General features: G+C 41.9%; 1 protein-coding gene across 1 annotated transcript in view; it reads left to right on the forward strand.

The window, feature by feature from the left end:
* Window positions 1–870: 870 nt before the first annotated feature.
* The window catches only part of LOC149254844 (endoglucanase 16-like), a 31,136-nt gene continuing 11,237 nt past the window's right edge, over window positions 871–20,769 (forward strand). Inside the window, exon 1 of the mRNA XM_089454853.1 lies at window positions 871–1,060. Coding sequence (XP_089310979.1) covers window positions 871–1,060 — 190 coding nt within the window. The remainder of the gene's footprint in view (window positions 1,061–20,769) is intronic.

Raw genomic sequence — 20,769 nt, forward strand, 5'->3', positions numbered from 1 at the left:
GATAGCATGACAACCACAGAGGCAGTACCACAACAAGCAAGAATGGTTGAATGGGTCGATATTGTGACTGAGGGTACCCCATAAGGACCTCCTACAGTTGTGGAGCTGATGGAGGAGGACAACCCGAATGAATAAGAGGTTATGACCACCCCGACCATAGAACCAATGGAAGAGGAGGAACAAGGACAAGAAGGGCTCAGAGCTAGGGAAGCCATGGAACCTGTGGAGGAAGCTTTGGGAGAACTAGGGCATGAGGTTGGCGCTGACCCACAAGAACCAGCATCGAACTCAGGACCGAACATTGAAGATCCCTGCAAGTTCTCCTTTTTCTCCTCTATCCCAAGAGGAGCAAGGGTATCTCATTCTCCTCGGTGCATAGAAGAAGATATCACCATTCCTCTAGCTTTGAATTTATCACAAAGGCCACAACCATGTGGGGCGGATGCTACTCAGGTGACAGGCACTTCGAAGCCTAAAAGGAGAGAAGAGGCAGAGGCCCCTGAGGCTGGGGAATTGGTAAGGACTCCAGTAGACGCATTAATAGGAGAGCATCTTTCAAGGGCACCACCAGTCGTGATGAGCATGCAACAAAGGGAAGTAGCCATTGGCGAAGAGTAGGGACAAAGTGAAGCGGTCCCGATGAATGAGCTAGTCGAAAAGCCAAGCAATAAGGTCATGAAGCAAGAGGTAATCGAAGAAGAACGGGCAGTGGAGGAAAACCCAACAGTCGACATGGCAGAAGCTGTCCTAGGAGACTTACCTCCAGCTGCTGAAACTGAGGAAGTTTTGGTTAAACAAGAATGGGTAGAGTTGTGTGAACAGCGAAGAATCCCTGTCAAGCAAAAATACTAGCTGCAATTTAAAGAGACAATGTGGCTTAAGATGGAGGTCAGGAAACTAAGGAAGAAAGTACACAAAATACAGAAGCGGATGAAGAAATACAAGTGGCAAGCTAAAAAGTCCAGGGCCATAGGAGTAGAAGCAAAGACTCAGGTGCACCAGATAGCCACAACTTCTGCTGCCACTCAAATAGATCCGGTCGAGCAATTGTTTGAAGACCGTGAGTATGCCTTAACGGCTGAAATGGAAATATACTACAGCTCGATATCAAAATGAGGTCAGAAGAACTCAAGAATGAGCCTCCACAACCATTTTTGAATATGTGGAGCGCATAGACGTCATGAGATTAATACATGCGAAGTAGCAACTCAAGATGAAGCAACTGGAAAAGCAAGTGGTAGAGCTGAAACCTGATAAGGAGAAGATGTTTAATTTGGTGCAAGAGGTGATGGCATGTCATCCCCCTACTTCTTGTTATTCTTTATTCTTGCATGAACGTTTTCTTTTATTCTACATGGAGAGCATCAAATCAAGATTAGTTATGAAATGGAGGATGGTGTACAATTCCTCCAAATAATGAGGAGCCATGACATGCCAACTCAGCATTTGATGTGTGAGTTTTACATGCACGGGTATCTACTATGCCCGGACAGAGAATTCAACCCGGTCCCATACATGGGGGACATTCATTTAAGGGCTTTCACCTCTTACACTTTCAATCAGATCAGTTGGCAGAAGTCTTTTAACACATTTGAATCCAATCAGGTTACAAAGCCATTTATAGTAAGAGGAGAGCATGAAAGGTCAATCACCACATTCACTAAACACAACACCTTTTTGGGAATTGAGGGGAATAGAGAAAGAATGCTAAGGACACAGAACTAGTGCCTTAACCTTTGTGTTAGGTAATTACTCACATTTCAAGATGAGGCCCTTGATTGCTGTCAGAGAAGGTGGATGATGTCACCTACAACTATCCGGAACAGGGAACCTTTTGGGGCACCAAATTTTGCACGAGCGCTCCCCAGAGTGCCTAGGTATGTGGCATGTGTCCGAACATGTGGGGTCCGGTGGATGGGGATCCAGTTTCAATTTCCCACTATTTGGTTGCCAATAGAAAATTACACTCCAGCGTATATTGTTTCGGGAGATTGGTGGAAGGAAGTCCTCCTTTCAGACGGTTTTAAAGTTCCAGGGACAGAGATGGCCAGAGAATGTGATCTTGCCCAGCTTCAGAAAGCCAACAGTCTACAAAATCCATACCTACAGAGGCGGCGAACTACATGAGGGCATGGAGAAGGCTAGTTGGGGGGAGATGTTGGGCACAAAATCGGGCTATCTTTCTGTTGCATTTCCATCACCCTTTTTGACCTTTTTGCACTTATTTACCTATGTTTACTATGCTAAATCTATAAGGTAAATACTCATGTCTTGTCTATTGGAATATTTTATTAATGAAGTAAATTCACGGGGTTTTGCCTATTCGTAGCACTAAAACGTATGTTTGACCGCAGCTTCTGGAGAACAAGAACCAATGCTTCAGCATCCTGCAGCAGATCCGCAATTCACAGCAACAACCAACCATAAGGAGGCCACGCAGCTAGAGTCGCTAATCCCCGAACCATTCTTGGACCTTCTGTTGATCCTGTCTATCTGGTGTTGGTGTCGTTCCAAACTAATGTACATTTCTGGGAATACGGTTACCAAGTTTTAGGGAAAGATGTCGTTCTCCCTCGTTGTGTATAAAAGAAAGATTATTCCTATAGTTGGGGGACGCCCCATTGACATTGTAATAGCCCTTTTCAAATTAATAAAATATCATCTCTTTTGTTGCTCCAATCTTTGTTGTGACTAATGTAGCCCTGATTAGGGAGTTGGGCCCGCTCTTCTGACCAGGTGTTGCATCTTTCTGTGTGTGTTGTTTGTTATTTTATGTTGGCTATTACAGCTCTTTAATTCTTGTAATTGATTTTCCTGGAGTTATGTATTTAGTTTAGTTTTACAGCAATGTTTTGAATCTTAATCGCGAACCCTTGGTCAGAACGGATTGTACTCTTGCCCCTACATATACGTTCGGTGTTGCCTTGAAAGGATACGCACCTGGATTGATAAATTAATGTAGGAATAGGGTGAACAGATTATTCATACCTGGATCCCAACACTTGGATTAAAATTCTACTATTTGAAAAGTGGGTTATGCGAATAAATTGATGTTTGAGGCTATGCGAAGTGGGAGAATCTATAGAAACAAAGGTAGTGCAGAACTAGAAATTAGCCCCTTGATTTCACCTTCGCGAGGGGACGGGGAATAGCTCGCAAAGGTCTCACCAAGAAGTGTGATCAATTTGATAAGGCAAAGGATTCTGCACATACCATCCCCAGCCACACCACCGCTAGTTTCATTGTCTTCACCCCCATCTTTGCCCATACCACCTCCACTGTATAAATTTCACCTGTAGAAAAAACTGATATATGCAATGTCCTAAAGCATAATACTTGTTCTACTTCTACAAAACATTAAGCGGAAGCATAATCGAATTCATGAGCAACATCAAGTAGAAACATGCATAATTGATCAAGAGAAATAATCACACATAACACAAGATATATCCAGGGGAAAGCACCAGCATAAAACCCCAACCATGTATTATCAATCAAGTGGAGATCCTCAACAACATACAAAAAGAATCAGCTCAATAGCTATCCTGATTTCTCTGTAATCAGAAGATGAATATCATAAACTACCTAAGCCTCAATATATAGACCACAAGTCCTCCAACCTCCTATAATACATATTTCTCTTGGAAATAGATCCTTCTCCATGCAAGGAATACTTACTAGACATATCCAAGCATCTGATAGTACATTGTCCCTCATATGATCTCAAATGGGTCCCTGTCTGAACTAACATGCATCAGTTATCCATGAGGGAATGCTCAGTTATCTGAAATAATAGTTGTCACATGCATGCAAGAATTAACAAAATATATTTTATTATTTTAACAACTTGTTAAAATAATCTAACTGGACTTGACTAAGTTAAACTAAGTCAACTGATTCTCTCATTATAGAACTGAACCTTATCTCCTTTAATCAAGGGATAAATTCCTAAATCAAGAGAGAAAACAATTGCATGATCTCACAAAGACTTCAAGTTTACTTTTCCATAATTAATTAACTCAACTGAATTAATTAATTAATTAATATTTCCAACTGCTGTTAAGACCAGAATTAATTTTACTTCCTATAATAGACTAGGGACTGCTATAAATAGGAAGGGACCCAGAAATGCTATTTTTGGAACTTTCTATTTTTAGCAGTTTCACCTCTCACCCAATGTGGCCAATGACCTCACTGGCCAAACTGCTATTTTTAGACATGCTATTTTTAGCAGGTCTATTTTTAGCACATTTTAAATTTAACATTTCTTGTTGCACATTTTTGAACACTCCCTCTCAACAAGAATGGCTTCCTCTCGAACCCGATCCTATAACTCTGGAATGTTCTGCATGCAACACATCTACTTGGTCCACTTGCTCCAACAACACTTGGAACAAAAACACTCCCAACTGACCACTTTGTTGGGCTAGGAACATACTCTATTTTTGAAGCTCTACCTAATGCTGACAAGTTCTCCCTCTCTGATATCTGCGCTACTGCAACATCTCCATGCATCTTGCACCATTGCACACCTCTCTGTGCCACCTAGCACTGTGCAAAACACTTGTGCCTCTCGCATTGCTGCAGCCTACTAGCTATGCGTTGTCCTGGGATTCCCTGCACTGTCGCTCTCTCTGCCGCTCCATCCGCATCTGTCTCTACCCAATCAGTCAGTTCCTGCTACTCCACATTGGGGCTCCCATAGCAAGGTCTCATCCTAGAGGTTGGGTACCTCAAGGATCCTGCCCCTCCTCCTTGGGACGATCAATCTATATCGCCCCACCTCCTACCTGGAGGTATGGCTACATGTGATCCCTCTGCGCACCTGGCTTGACATTTCCCCCTACTGGAGGTTCCTGCGTGAGTAGATGTCTCTACTCGATCTCCTCTCAGCTTCCCTTGTTGTGGCTGCTCCATAACCTCCTGAAGCTGCTGCACCAATCGTGGCTCCTCCACAATCGTCTGAGACTTCTTCTGGCGCTGCATGCTGAGAGGTAATATACCCTCCCTCTCAACCACCAAGTCTCCATCAGTTGCCTTGCTGCTCAATGCTTTGCATGCATCTTGAACCTCAAGAGCATACAGGTTCTTGACTCGTGAACCAATCTGCTTCACCTGTCTAGTGATGATGTGTCTAAGGAAAACCTTTTCCTTACTGAAGACTACATCATAGCCTCTGTCTTCCAGCATCACGATCGACACCAAGTTTCTCTTCAGTCCTAGTACATACTTGACATCAGTCAAGGTAAGGTGAGATCCATGCTCCCTCTAAAAAATAATCGTGCCTACACCTGAGATACTATACTTCTCATCATTACCCATCGCTATGAGTATCTGGAGATCTTTCTCCTCCAAAGTATTGAAAAAACTCTTGTTGTCAGTCATGTGGAAAGAAGCTCCACTGTCAAGAAACCAACCACTTCTCACCATGGATGAAACCATGCATGCAAAGAGTGTGAAATCCAACTCAAACTATGAAGCAAGTGCCTCACCTTCAAATCCTTCCCCAGATCCCTTCTTGGATTTCCTCCGTGGACAATTTACAACATAATGGCCCACCTCATGACAACGAAAGCATCGCACCTTCAATTTGTCAACCTTCTTCCCATCATTGGAAGAACTGGATTCAGAAAGAGAAACCTTCTCCTTCCCCTTCTTCACCTTACTCGCTAAGGCACAGTTCTCCTCATCATGCATGGATGAAGAATTGTCTTTGGTGCTTCGTCCGATCTCCTCCTGCATCAAATCCGACCATAGTTATTCCCAATCTAGCAGTTTCTCTCTTCCATTCACCGAGTCCTGGTAGCTATGCCAACTCTTAGGAAGGCCAAGGAGTGCTAGACTCACCATATCCTCATCCGATGTCACGACCCTTACACTTGCAAGCTCATCCCTGCATGTGATGAGCTTGGTTAGATACATAGAGATTGTCTCATCCCTTTCACACTTGATCTTTCGAAGTCTGTCCTTCAGTGCCAGCTTCCTCTGATCACTGCTATTCTAATATAAATCTTTCAATGTTTTCCACATTGCATGCGAAGTCTCCTTCCCATGGAGGCTCGAGACAATGAGATCTCACACTCCCTCCAAGAGAATTTTCCTAGCTCTAGCCACACACTTCCTCCATTCCACCTGCTCAGTCTTGTCAGTAGGATTAGGGATTTCTTGATCAATGAAATCCTTAAGGCGATTATCTTCCAAAACTACCTCCATGTGATCCTTCCAAGCTATATAGTTTGAGCTGCCATCAAGGGCATACTCAAGCCTCAAACCATAGAATGCCATCAATGAAATAGATGTGATAAGAACTTGAGATCTATATCTCGAATAATAAACTTCGAATTTCTCTTGCTAGTATACTGTTCTTGCTTGATCACCTGTGCTCTAATACCATGTAGAAATTTCACCTGTAGAAAAAATTGATATATGCAAGGTCCTAAAGCATAATACTTGTTCTACTTTTGTTAGCGCCTAGATTTACCTCAGGCTAAAAAGGTAGGATCCAGGGCCAACATCAAACCACGCTCAACCTGGTAGCTAGCCCTACCAAGTCAGGAGAGGGCTCTCTCCGGGTCAATCTCAGCAAATAATGATCGATGAGGGCTTGAGATGACTGATATAAATATTGATCTTAGGCTAGGTATAAGTGCAAGAGAGTTTGATTTAATAAAATGATGTTTTGTTGGCTCAGATGGAAAGATAGATTTTGGGTGCGGGGATTGAGGCTCAGTCCTGTAGAGATCTCAATGGGGCAATGTTATAGACATTTTTGTGCCTCGCATCATGGAGCATGGAATGTCAATAATTACAGGGATCCTCAGTCCCTAAACATGTTGTTCTTACCCCTAAAAGAACAAGGTCATCAAACAACAGCACTTCCAATCAGTTCTCCACCTGAAAACACTTCAAAACAGGCTTATTTTGGATCATGTCAACTGCTTAACTGAGCTTCTGCGCTGTAATGCAACTATCCCACTCTGTACCTGCGCTGGAAGTCAAAAGTAATGAAGGCTACCTGCGCTGGGTGAGATTGGCCAAGTGGCACAGTCATCCTGCAAGGTGTCAACTGCCCAGGAAGCTTCCAAACTGACACTTGGTTCATAAGATTCGCCCTATGATGAGTAAGAGGTACTTGATCACCATGTGTAACCAAGGATCTCCAAGTGGACTCACGAACTGAAGATTAACTGAAGATGGAGAGGACACTAGTCAGCTATATGCCAGCCTCCAGCTGACTCATCCTTTCCTCTTCCCTCCTATATATAGAGCTCTTCTATGAGGTCTAGGGAGGCTGGAATTTTGTATAAGCAAGGAGGTGCTGTTGGTATACCGCCAGGATTATTGGGTGATTGTTTTACTAGAGGTGAAGAGGAGAGTTCTTGCTGCCGAGGAGGTGCTGCTGGATTGGATCCAACATCATTGGTTGTAACTTCCTCTGGAACCCTGTTACTTTCTATCAATAAAGTTTGCATGTTCTCCTATATACTTGTTTTACATAGATGCTTTGTGTTTACATGTATATTTGATGCACCCTAATCCATGCTTCAGTTATGAGTACATGTATCTTGTAGTTTGCTCTCTTGTTTTGTGCAGGATCTGTATGTAGCTGGATCGGCTAGGAGAGCAAAGAGCTGGGAGCAGGATACAAAGAGAGAAGGACAAGGATCGACTAAACGCAAGACACCAGGTTGGTTGACCTTCTTACTATTCTCTCTGTACTTTCATAAAGTGGAACATGAAAACTTTATCATTCAGTTGTTGCTAAAGACTGTCACCTTTAGAAGGGTTAGTGTCATCCGCATCGGATACTTTTCCCCACAACAAACTGGCGACTCCACTGGGGAGCCTAGTATCTTGTTGTTGTTTGTAGTATTTTGCTATTCATTTCTTGAAGAAAAGAGTACCAAATCGAAAAGCTTTTGACTATATCAAAAGCGAAGTAGAGGGACTGCTACTCTTGCTCCTTTGCTGAGCAAATTCAAGATTTAAAGAGCTAATCTACAGATGAATCTTTACTCTTTGTGATAGATCTTTATCCTCTTGATCATCCCTTAGCCTGTACTTGACCTATAGCTTTTTATTTCAGCAAATACAGTGCATTTTTGAGCTTTTTATGACCCGGAATTCTTAGCAGACGTAACTCTCGTGAGTCAGTGCAGGCTGTACACAGGCAGCCTGCATTACAGCGCAGGTGCTCCCTTCGGGAACTGCGCTGAGAGTGAGATTGGCAGACTAGAACCTGCGCTGGTCCAGTTAGCCCTTGTCTTGCTCAGTCTTCCTTTTGTGTCTTGGCCCTGTTTGCACTTGTTTTTGGCTGATTGCTTGCTGGTTATTGTACTTGCTGTAAGCCACTTCTCCTTGACTTTATTCCGCCTCAGTTGTGTGATGAAATTGTAAACGTTCTTTCAGTATTTCTTGTTTCAGTTACAATTTCCCATTGTGAAAAGCGAACCTAGTAGCTGTGGCCTCTTAGATCCTGAGCTGTAAAAGTATCTTTGCGATCTTATGAGTTAGTGTTATTACTGTTCATGGCTGTTTGAGTTGGTTTGTTTTTCGCTTTATGGTTTGAATTCATACATTTTTAGTGTAAAACAAGTACCTGTAAAGCGTCTTTTCATTTAGACAATACTTGTTTGTTTACACTTCAAATTGAATTCGAAAGTCATACAACAGTTTTCCTTTTGTTAGCATCAACATTAAAGGAAAAGAAAAGAAATACATGCATCTTGCATTTGCATTTTTGATAAGTTTGGGTGTCTGATCTAGGAGAAAGTGCATTAGTTTGTGCTTTGTGCTCTGTGTGGAAAGATATTGTTTTTCTCTCCCTTCAGTAGCTAGGATTTTCAAAGCTAAAAAGATTGTGAAAGCTTGCTTATCATTTTAGCTGCATTTAGGAATTTGTACCAATACATCTCGTGGTGATCCTGAAAGACAAACTGATAAACAAGATCAACTTAAAATATATTGAATGAATCTAACAACGCATTGTAACATAACGCTCACAATAGAGGTCTAGGTAGAGACGTGTTCCGGCGTCGTTAAACGTAGTGACTGTCGATCTCTACGAAGGTGGGTGATTCCTCCTGAGGGACGATAGCACTAATACGGATTTGAGCTCCCGCGTACCGTCGCGTATATTGGGAGACCCCTATAGGCAATTATCCTTTATCCTTAGGAAGCCGTGTCGACCGCCCTACTGATCGCGATGCAGTGAACACAGCATTCACGAAGATCGACCACCCGTACCGTAAAACGTATTCTGTGGTTTCGCGAAAGGTTTGGCACACCCTCTGCCTAGATCTCCAGAGCAGTTTCTTTTGGCTCTTTTCAAACTCTATAATTGAAAAGGTCCAACCGAGCATTTGTCACTTCGGGCTCGTTAATACATCGAAGGCGACTAGAGTCATCTTTAGCTTTTTCTCGACTCTTAAAACATGAAAAAGCAAAGTTGTGTCTAAAAGCGTCTAATAAAATTCATTCAATACGGAAACATAATCCCCTTTTTGTATTTTAGTTGATCAAGTAATCCGCAACCGTGGAGGAAAGTCAATTAAAACCCCGTCGTTCAGGGAGACTTGCGAGTCAACCACCTTTGTCTCCGGAACCGAGAGTAGTACGGACGAAGCGAACTCGCTTGACCAGGTCAAAATCTCCTTTTAAAGTTAGAACGGAAGTTCCAACAACATCCGAGATTCTGGTCACTCCCAATATTTCTGGAATCCCTGCCTCTATTGAAGAAGTTCAACAGCAACAGAAGGACAGTTGTACTGATCCTAGTCTGAAAACAAGTACTTGCATAACTGAACCAGTTCCATCTGAAACCGGTCCACAGAGTCTTGTTGTTCAAACAACTGTCGCTGTCGAAGCAACCCCTTCTTCGGCACCAGAAATCTTTTACGGACCTGACGGTCTGCCTCTTCCTCCTGGTCTGATTGCAATAGAGGAAATCGTAGAGGACCAGCAAGCAAATACTCCAATTCATTTTGGAGTAGGTACCACTCTTTTTCCTTCTGCATCAGAAGTTTGTCTATCGCCACTGGAAGTTCCTGAAGAATCGTTAGGAAGTTTATTGGATAGACTTAAAATGTCTGAACAACCGTCGACATCTAGGACTGTGCCAAACGACACAGCGACAGCAGAAGCTCCTGCTGCCATTCCAACGATGTTTGCCGGCATACCAGCCGTCCCGACTAGCTCTCATCAGCTAGAAGGAGTCCACCCAGGGACTATTATGACAACTTGGTCTGTTCCAGTTTGTTCTTCCGGTATAATACCAGGTAATTCTTATGTTGAAACGAGACAAATTGATCCCTTTGGGAATCAGTTTGGGCCATCCAGTCCTCAAAGGCCATCTATACCCTTGAGCTCCGGATTGTTACCGTATGGGGGGCAATATGCCCTTTCACTTCCCCTTTCGGGGGGATACCCATACGGCAGTTTTCAACCACATTCAGGTTTGACTGAAGTAACGACGAGTGGTTGGGTACCTATGTTACCCCAACAACCAAGAGTTGTATATTCCATGCAACAGTGTGTACCTATGTCTAGTATCCCGACGACGCCAGCAATTGTAACCGTGTCGCAAGTTCAATCGATGCCTGTTGTATGTCAACCCCAAGTTGTAATGCAACAGCCCATTGACCCTGCAACACAACCACAATTGCCAACTGTCGGGACGACACAGATACAAACGGGAACCATAACCCCGCATCTTGGTCCGTCGGTTAGTGTCGCACAGCAAAACATGGCTTCACAACCATGGATGGTGCAATACCAACAACCTCAGTTTCAACAGGTATACCAGGGATCTGAGCAACAGATTTTTGCGAATAGTGGGCAACCCTATATTCAGAACGGGTTAAATCAACCACTTTACAGTGGCCAAGCCCACCAGCCGTATCAGTGATATCAACATCAGTTGCATTATGCTGGTATGCAAAGGCCTACTGCTCAGGCGATTCCATCGTATCCTGGGTACGCCTCGCCAAACCTGAATCAGCAGTTGCCATTCGTGGCGACCCTAGAATTACCAGATTTACATCGATTAACGAACGATCCAATCGCCTACGCCCATTGGTGGCCAGCGATTCCTCACAAACTTCCTTCGGACATTCCTAAATTCAATGGAAATCCTGGCGAAGACCCGTCGAATCATGTGATGACTTTCCATCTGTGGTGTTCGTCGAATACCTTGAATGATGATTCGATTAGGCTTCGCCTTTTCCAGAGGACATTGACTGGTCCGGCGGCTAAATGGTATATTGAATTACCTAGAGCCTCTTTCGACAATTTTAGTTCCCTAGCCACAACTTTCTTAACACACTTTCAGTTACCTATAAGGTACGAAACTGGAACAGAGATCTTAACCAATTTCAAGCAGACAACGGCCACACATATATCAGATCATATACATGAGTGGCGTCGTCGTCGCAGAATGGTAAAGACTTATGTTCCAGATCAGCTTTTAGCTGAGTGGTTTATAAAGTCGCTTCTTCCTGCTATAACAGAAGATGTGGCCAAGGGAGGCGTCGTAACAGAGGAGCAAGTTATTGCTCGTGCCCAGTATTTAGACTTAGTATATACTCAGTCTGGCACGCTCTATGACAAGATACCTGACGCCCCTAGACCGGAATTTTCAATTCCTCCCCCTCCTGGATCAAATAGTGACTCTCATGCCGGCGATGGTGTGATTGGCACTGCAAACGCAAAGTCAACACGGGATTCGTCTAAGAAAACCCGTAAGACTTCGAATCAAAATGCAAATGAAGAACTTCTTGCCTCGGAAGTAAGTGCCGTGTCGGACGACAAGGGCAAACAACTGAAGCAACCAAGAGACAAGAAGAAAAAGAAAGGGAGAAAAGGGAAACCCCCTTCGGGGTGTCATATATGCGATGAGGATCATTGGACAGCAGATTGTCCATGTAAAGCTGAGCTTAAAAGATTCTTTAAGAGTCCGAAAACCTCAGCTGTGTTGACTGATCCGTTTCCTAATCCTGGTCGAAATCTGGTTGCTAATCAAAATGCTTCCCGATCCCAAGTGCTTATGTTGTCTACCTCAAAGCAGCAGAATAATGCTTTGACAAGGAATAAAGATTACGGGAATCCATGGCTGTCAAATAACAAGGCTAATGAACAACCTAGTAGTTCGACGACAGCTTTGACCAAAGTTGTGCCACCCATCATTCCTGAACCAATGGTAAAGTTGCCAAAGGGAGTAGTACACAAATCGACATTTAATCCTCGTGCCAAAATAGCACAGAATTATAATATAATAGAGGACCTGGCCCAATCACCGTCCGCTATGTCGACACTTGAGGTACCGCAAAATTGCCCCTCCCAAGAGCAAACTTTATTATCAGCAATAGGTGGGATTGGCCCAATGGATTCCAATCTTGTGGCCTTTGATCATAAAGGATATGACCCTAAGTTACCAACTCAACTAGCTTTCCTTATTCAAGCGAAAGCCCTCAACAAAACTGTTCATCGAACAATTATTGATGAGGGGGCATCTACATGTCTTATGTCGATGAGTTGCTGGAAAAATTTAGGCTCACCACCCTTGTCGAAATCGTCAACGACCTTAAAAGCATTTGATGGACGATCATACACTCCCTACGGGATTATAAGTAACTTGCAAGTTGAACTGGGGGGCAAAACAGTAGAAGTCGATGTTGAAGTAATTGATGGAAACCTCGATTACAACATCCTACTAGGAAGGCCCTGGATATATGCCATGGCCGCAGTCGTGTCGACCTACTTCAGGAAGATTGCATTTCCCTTCCAAGGAGGGATTACAGTCGTCGACCAACAAACTTTCCTCCCCGACAGTTCACAAGTTACGGGAAGCATTCCAATGATCCATGGAAGCGATCATTCGCTTCAAAATATTGGAGTAGGTCTCCTAAAAGACCCTGCCTTAATGGGTACTTTTGCCCTACCGCCTGCAAGAAATCTGGCGGAAGTGGCCACAGTGGAAACCTACAATATGAAATCTTCTATATCTAATGGATTCGGAAGATTCCTGAACATTTTGTCAGCATGGATCATCGCCCTAATGAAAATACTGTAAATACAGTGGGCTCCGAGGACGGTTCTAATCTCGTGTCAACCTCGTTAAAAAATGAAACAAGGAGTCATGAGGATAGTTCTTTTACTATGTCAACCTCATTAAAAAATGAAACAAATCCCCTTTCTCAAAGGTAAACCTTCATTCCAACCACCGAGTTGAATGCAATGAAGCTTGGGGGGCATGCACCTCGTTTGCATTATTATGCTGGGGGCATGTAAAATTAATCGAGCAGTTTTAGCATATAGTTCATGCTCGTTAAAAAAATAAACGCAAATCCGAGCAGTTTTAGGACTGAATTTATGCTCGTTAAAAAATAGAAAAGTGTGAGCAAAAGTTTCCCTCAGAGTTCAAGCTCATGGAAAAAATGAACCGATAAATAACCTTTTGAGATCGTAAATTCATCAGCCATAAGAACCTTGATCGTGTTTTCATCCACCACCTCCACTGTTCATTTGGCCGATCATTCACTTCCATTTGTGTGTTTACCTCTTTTGAGAAACAGCTGCGAAGAGTGATTTCACCTAGCCATCCTTGTGACACTGCCGTGATTGGAAAATTCCAACCTGTACCTGGAATCTGTAGCTATCCTTGTTTATCACTCGTTCCTCAAAAGACGAGTCTTCTTTCAGCTCTTTTCACTGACTCGTAAAATATGAAAAGTTTGCCGAGTTTTGGCCTTCCAGCTCGTTAAATGACCGGAACGCTATCCCTCCTCTAAATTTTAATCTTTTTGGACCTGAGGGATTATTGCACAAAAGGATCGAGTGCTTGTCTTGTTCGGCTCGTTAAAAGTACCGAACAGCCATCCCTTCTGTATTGTTTTATACTTTTTTGGACTTAAGGGATTTGCTGACGAAAAAGGAATCATGGAGTTAACTTTCTGTACCTTTTCAGACTCTCTAAAAATGAAAAGGACCGAGTTTTCTTTGTCGTTAGACTCGTTAAAATGATTAAATAGCGACAAACTTGTCTTTAGACGAGAACGAGTTTCCCTATCGCTAGGCTCGTTAAATCATAGCGATAGGCTTGCCCGAAGGGCAGGTTATAGAACAAGCATATGTTATCCTCCTCAAGCTTGACAAAAATAAAGAGGTACTGGTCAGAAATGACTGGGGAAAAATTGGGAGAACATTCAAAGTTTAATGGTAGCGAGTCACTCTTGAACATGACACTTTTCCTCCGTATCACATCGGGTTGGGTTGTTTCATTCACCGGTCTCATCACCATGGTCCTCGCCACACCATCCACATTTGGGGTAATGCTACCGATCCATCACATCAGTGTCGTTATATGTTCAAGAGGGGTCATTCTGAAAGTGTCAACCGTGTCCCATCCACTGCCATACATTATCCTTCATCCATTCATGATCGCCACCCTGAATCATATGTCACAGTTTGTTTTCACCTCCACTAAAGTCATTAGCTCCGTTCCGTGTCATTGATGTGGGATTCATTAAGGCCCTCCTTTGACGGATCGCTTCTTGTCGACTTCAGCTCATTATCCAAGAAGTTGATCTAGGAACACCCCCATCAGTACTTTGAAGCTTGCATGCCTCAATGGCAAGTTTCTCACTTCCGGCGACAGGTATACATCGATGACCTTCGACCAGAAGATTTTGCGTGGCGTTCGACGCCAAGTCCTTTATTCACGCCACGTGAATTGTACTGCAGTACCTTGAGGGTCATCGTCATTATTGGTGATTCCTCTCGCGCTTGTTAACGGTTTTCATTATTGACCGGTAATCAAGCAATGTCTTTCCATGTTCGACTTCAGCGCAATTCTCACATGGATCGACTTGTACTTAGAGTGAAGATCGAACGAGTTTGAAGACCCCAGATCTAGTTTCATCCATCCGGGCTGCGATATATATTCAGGAAATATAAAAGCATTTGCCATGTACATCATTGCAGCAGATGATCATCCTACTCAAAGGATGATAATTTCAGCAGAAAATTATCAGTCTATCTTCAGACGATCGTCTGTCATATGTACCAAAATGTATTTATAAAAAGCTGAGCATGGGAATGCCCGCCTCAGCTAGATCATGAGAATAATGATGAATGAAAAATAATGTATTGTATTGTATTGTATTACAGGGCACTCTCCTCAGCACTGGAACGAACTTCGGATCCTCTAGATAAAGCATTTCACCCGATAAACGGCCTCATACTTTAGGGGGCAACTGTTATAGACATTTTTGTGCCTCGCATCATGGAGCATGGAATGTCAATAATTACAGGGATCCTCAGTCCCTAAACATGTTGTTCTTACCCCTAAAAGAACAAGATCATCAAACAACAGCACTTCCAATCAGTTCTCCACCTGAAAACACTTCAAAACAGGCTTATTTTGGATCATGTCAGCTGCTTAACTGAGCTTCTGCGCTGTAATGCAACTGTCCCACTCTATACCTGCGCTGGAAGTCAAAAGTAATGAAGGCTACCTGCGCTGGGTGAGATTGGCCAAGTGGCACAGTCATCCTGAAAGGTGTCAACTGCCCAGGAAGCTTCCAAACTGACACTTGGTTCATAAGATTCGCCCTATGATGAGTAAGAGGTACTTGATCACCATGTGTAACCAAGGATCTCCAAGTGGACTCACGAACTGAAGATTAACTGAAGATGGAGAGGACACTAGTCAGCTATATGCCAGCCTCCAGCTGACTCATCCTTTCCTCTTCCCTCCTATATATAGAGCTCTTCTATGAGGTCTAGGGAGGCTGGAATTTTGTATAAGCAAGGAGGTGCTGTTGGTATACCGCCAGGATTATTGGGTGATTGTTTTACTAGAGGTGAAGAGGAGAGTTCTTGCTGCCGAGGAGGTGCTGCTGGATTGGATCCAACATCATTGGTTGTAACTTCCTCTGGAACCCTGTTACTTTCTATCAATAAAGTTTGCATGTTCTCCTATATACTTGTTTTACATAGATGCTTTGTGTTTACATGTATATTTGATGCACCCTAATCCATGCTTCAGTTATGAGTACATGTATCTTGTAGTTCGCTCTCTTGTTTTGTGCAGGATCTGTATGTAGCTGGATCGGCTAGGAGAGCAAAGAGCTGGGAGCAGGATACAAAGAGAGAAGGAAAAGGATCGACTAAACGCAAGACACCAGGTTGGTTGACCTTCTTACTATTCTCTCTGTACTTTCATAAAGTGGAACATGAAAACTTTATCATTCAGTTGTTGCTAAAGACTGTCACCTTTAGAAGGGTTAGTGTCATCCGCATCGGATACTTTTCCCCACAACAGGCAAGGTAGGAAATTGTTTTTGGCACTTAAAATTGAATGATATGGAAGGAATAGATAGGTGAGGTGTTGAAGAGGGCAAGGGCAATCATGGATCCTCCCCAAACAGTTGAAAACATCAAGAAACTAAAGAAAACTTCAAGTAGAGCACTGCAATTTCAATGGATTCTACTTACACTCTTGTTTTTTTATTTTAGAAGAAACAAGATAGAGAATGGCATACATGACATATAAGAAAATTCACAATTACAAAGAAAAGTACTGTCCAAGAAAAATTGCCACATGGATCCCAAAGAGTGCTGCAAATCCTGGTCTCAATTCCTTAGCCAAAATGCTGATATGAGTGTACAATGAAGCTCAAGGCTTTCTCAAAAGTCCAACCATGCTAATGACTAAAAAAAAACATAATATAGACAAACCATAGCTCATCCTAGCCTCTAGGGGTCGAGCTCACATGTTTAGGAGCTGTTTCAACTAATTCTAAACTGAGAACTAGAAAGCAGGCATTAAAACAGCATGCCTCTAGAAACAAGGGAACTGATTCATTCAGTTTCAAACAAGATTTTAACAGATGAATCTACTCCCATAAGTGAAAATTTGACATGTTTACATCATGATCCATAAATGTACATTAAATTACATCACAAATTTTACATTAAGCATGTGAAAAAGTCAAACTAGCAAAAGATGGGCGAAAAACAGAGCATTCCTGCTCAAACTGGGCCAAATTTCCTCTATGCACCGCACCTAATTCTCTATGCGTAGCGCCTTATTGGAAATTTTGGAGACCTTTTTGATGAAACCCTAGACCTAATGCAACTGAAACCCTAAAAAAGGAATTTTGCAAATTCGAAGACAAAAAGTGACTGCATATGATTTTGATGAATGAAAATGGGCCAGCAAGTAAAAGACATGAGGGACAATGTACAACAAGCCACTACCATCAGATGATCCATGCTCCTAATGGAATGCAGCTGACTGAGCGAGACACCTAATATGCAATGCAATAAGAGGATTTGATCTCTAACAGAGGGATGAAGATACCGACACTAACATTGGCTCCAATGGGGATGGTAGCTCCTTGGAGGTGCCAAGAACTACAGATCTCTAGGAAATCAGGCAGTGTCTTCGTCCATTGGGCTATGGAGTCAATAACTTCAAAACACCCAAAAACCAATTACTACGAAACTTTGACTCAAGACTCATAGTTGAACTGACTAATCCAAAACTGAAACAAGACTCTCAAAAGTTGAAACTGGACACTCAACTGAAACTATCTTTAAACTGACTGAAACAAAAAATGACTCAAGACTTACTTAACTGAAACAAGTACTTACAAAGCTTTTAAATGGCAACAGACCATCGAGATTTGATAACTTCAAATCATGATGACAACCACCTGCCTACTGATGAAATATGTACAACCATGTGTAGTGAGCCTTCCAATGTAACCAATCCAACAAATGGCTACTCAATGAAATTCTTCTCTCACTTTCCCCGAGAAGGCAGAACGATGTACATGTAGGAAACTCACAATAACCACTGAAACCAAGGCTTATGATAACAAACCAAGCAACATTTATCTTCTTTAATGCTTGCAAAAGAATGCCAAAGAAATCTTGATAATCCTGAAGCACTATTTTATCTTGAGATCCAGCAGCAAAAATACAAGTAATCCCTTTATTCTGATATGAAAGAACAGTGGGTTGCTGATTGATAGTAACTGACTTGAATTATGGCTTACTGTGTCTCTCAGACTCACATTCCTCAATTTCATGGTCTAGGTCATTCTTAAACAGAAAACAATCTTCAAGATTATCAAACATGACAGCCTTATCGTTTTCATGAAAGAGAATATTGTTTATTCGTTGATCTATAATGCTAATGTCAAGAGTGTCATCATTTTCAAAAGAAGAAGAAGTCTCACCAACACCGTCTTGACCATGTGCACACTGCAGACCTACATTAGCTTTGGTTGTAACCTGACCTTTCAAGAGTCGATCTATCTCATCTTCAGACAGAGGAGATAATACTTTCTGTTTTGTTTTGCTCAAGTGATTTTTGTCTTCTTGAAATAACATTTCAAAACATGAAAAATCTGAATGACAGTCCTGATATTCTGAAATTTGGAAACATTGTTGATCATCTTCATATGACATGGCAATCAAATTATCCAAATTATCATTTACCACTGAGTTATCAAAAGAAGATTTTTCACTTACTTGAACAAAGGTTTCATCTTGTTTTTCATCAAATGACTGGATTACCTCCTCATGAAGGCTTTGTTCAATAACTCTGTCTTCTTCATTCCAGATGATCTCAACAGTAGAGCTCTCCTTCATGAGATTCAGAACAAGGTTGTCTTGATCATCACGATCTGAATCTAGATCTAAAATAACCGACTTGACTTTATCACATTCTAAGATTGAAACTTGACTTTCCTGCATGCTATCTTCTTCTATGGAAAAATCTAAAATAAAACCTTCTCTTTCATCATCTTCCACCGTACTAAGATCTTGATCTTGCTTCAAATTTTCCTGGTCATCTTGATAAGTATCACTCTCTTTATGTTGCTGAAATGGATTTTCATACAGGGCTTCCATGATCTCATCATCCATGAAGTCATCATCTTCACAAACTTTCTCAAGATGTTCAATAAAACTATAAACATGTTTGCAACTGTTCTGAACCAAATTTAATGATGGATAAGATTCTTTATACATTTCAAAGAACATGGTATGAAAATCCTTTAAACAGTAAATACAAGCAGGCGGCAAACTTTCATACCAAGATCGGGCTTCACCTTCCAGAGTGGCCATGAATATCTTCATCAAGCAATCTTCAGGAAAATCAACCTTCAACTTGCGAATATGTATGTGAAATCTAACCAGATGTAAAGTAGCACCATTCCTATTATCATCTTTAGACATAGGAAAATTCCTTTGCCAATTTACCTTTGGAATTTTATTTGGAAAACCTGGAATGTGATCTCGGCTCATGGGAGCATACCGTCGAGCAAGCAAATCCATTTTGATAACAATGAATTGACCAAGAAATTCTTCAGGCTACTGATTCTTCAAGAGTAAAGTCGCCATAAAAATTCGGAACCTTGGGATTCTTCGACATTGGAATCGCCAGGTGAATGATTTCAGCCTTCCTGTTTGTCTGACTGTTGTCCACCATCAACAATCAGATCTAACTTTATTCATGTACTGGGGCAATTTGTAAATCAGATGTTCCGTTTATAAGACTAGACTGGAGATTGACTGAAGCAGCTTTTATCTACTTTCGCTAATGCAAAGCAAGAGAGTTTGGAAGGCTACCGGGCTAATCTTCAGACTCCGTCTATAGTTTATAAGACAAAACAATGATAATAAACTTTCGTTCCTAGTATGGTCACCACTATGTTAGCACCTAGATTTACCTCAGGCTGAAAAGGTAGGATCCAGGGCCAACATCAAACCACGCTCAGCCTGGTAGCTAGCCCTAACAAGTCAGGAGAGGGATCTCTCCGAGTCAATCTCAGCAAATAATGATTGATGAGGGCTTGAGATGACTGATAGAAATACTGATCTTAGGCTAGGTATAAGTGCAAGAGAGTTTGATTTAATAAAATGATGTTTTGTTGGCTCAGATGAAAAGATAGATTTTGGGTGCGGGGATTGAGGCTCAGTCCTGTAGAGATCTCAATGGGGCAAGGTAGGAAATTGTTTTTGGCACTTAAAATTGAATGAGATGGAAGGAATAGACAGGTGAGGTGTTGAATAGGGCAAGGGCAATCATGGATCCTCCCCAAACAGCTGAAAACATCAAGAAACTAAAGCAAACTTCAAGTAGAGCACTGCAATTTCAATGGATTCTACTTACACTCTTGTTTGTTTAGTTCAGAAGAAACAAGATAGAGAATTGCATACATGAAATATAAGAAAATTCACAATTACAAAGAAAAGTACTGTACCAAGACAAATTACCACATGGATCCCAAAGAGTGCTACAAATCCTGGTCTCAATTCCTTAGCCAAAATGTTGATATGAGTCTACAATGAAGCTCAAGGCTTTCTCAAAAGTCCAACCATGCTAATGACTAAAAAACAACATAATATAGACAAACCATAGCTCATCCTAGCCTCTAGGGGTCGAGCTCACATGTTTAGGAGCTATTTCAACTAATTCTAAACTGAGAACTAGAAATTAGGCATTGAAACAGCATGCCTCTAAAAACAAGGGAACTGATTCATTCAGTTTCAAACAAGCTTTTAACAGATGAATCTACCCCCATAAGTGAAAATTTGACATATTTACATCATGATCCATCAATGTACAATAAATTACATCACAAATTTGACATTAAGCATGTGAAAAAGTCAAACTGGAAAAAGTTGGGCGAAAAACAGAGCATTCCTGGTCAAATTGGGCCAAATTTCCTCTATGCGCCGCTCCTGATTCTCTAT

Source organism: Pinus tabuliformis, chromosome 7 (assembly GCF_031772625.1).
Source record: "Pinus tabuliformis cultivar Carrire ecotype Pingquan chromosome 7, CPIR1, whole genome shotgun sequence".
Taxonomy (NCBI): Eukaryota; Viridiplantae; Streptophyta; class Pinopsida; order Pinales; family Pinaceae; genus Pinus; species Pinus tabuliformis.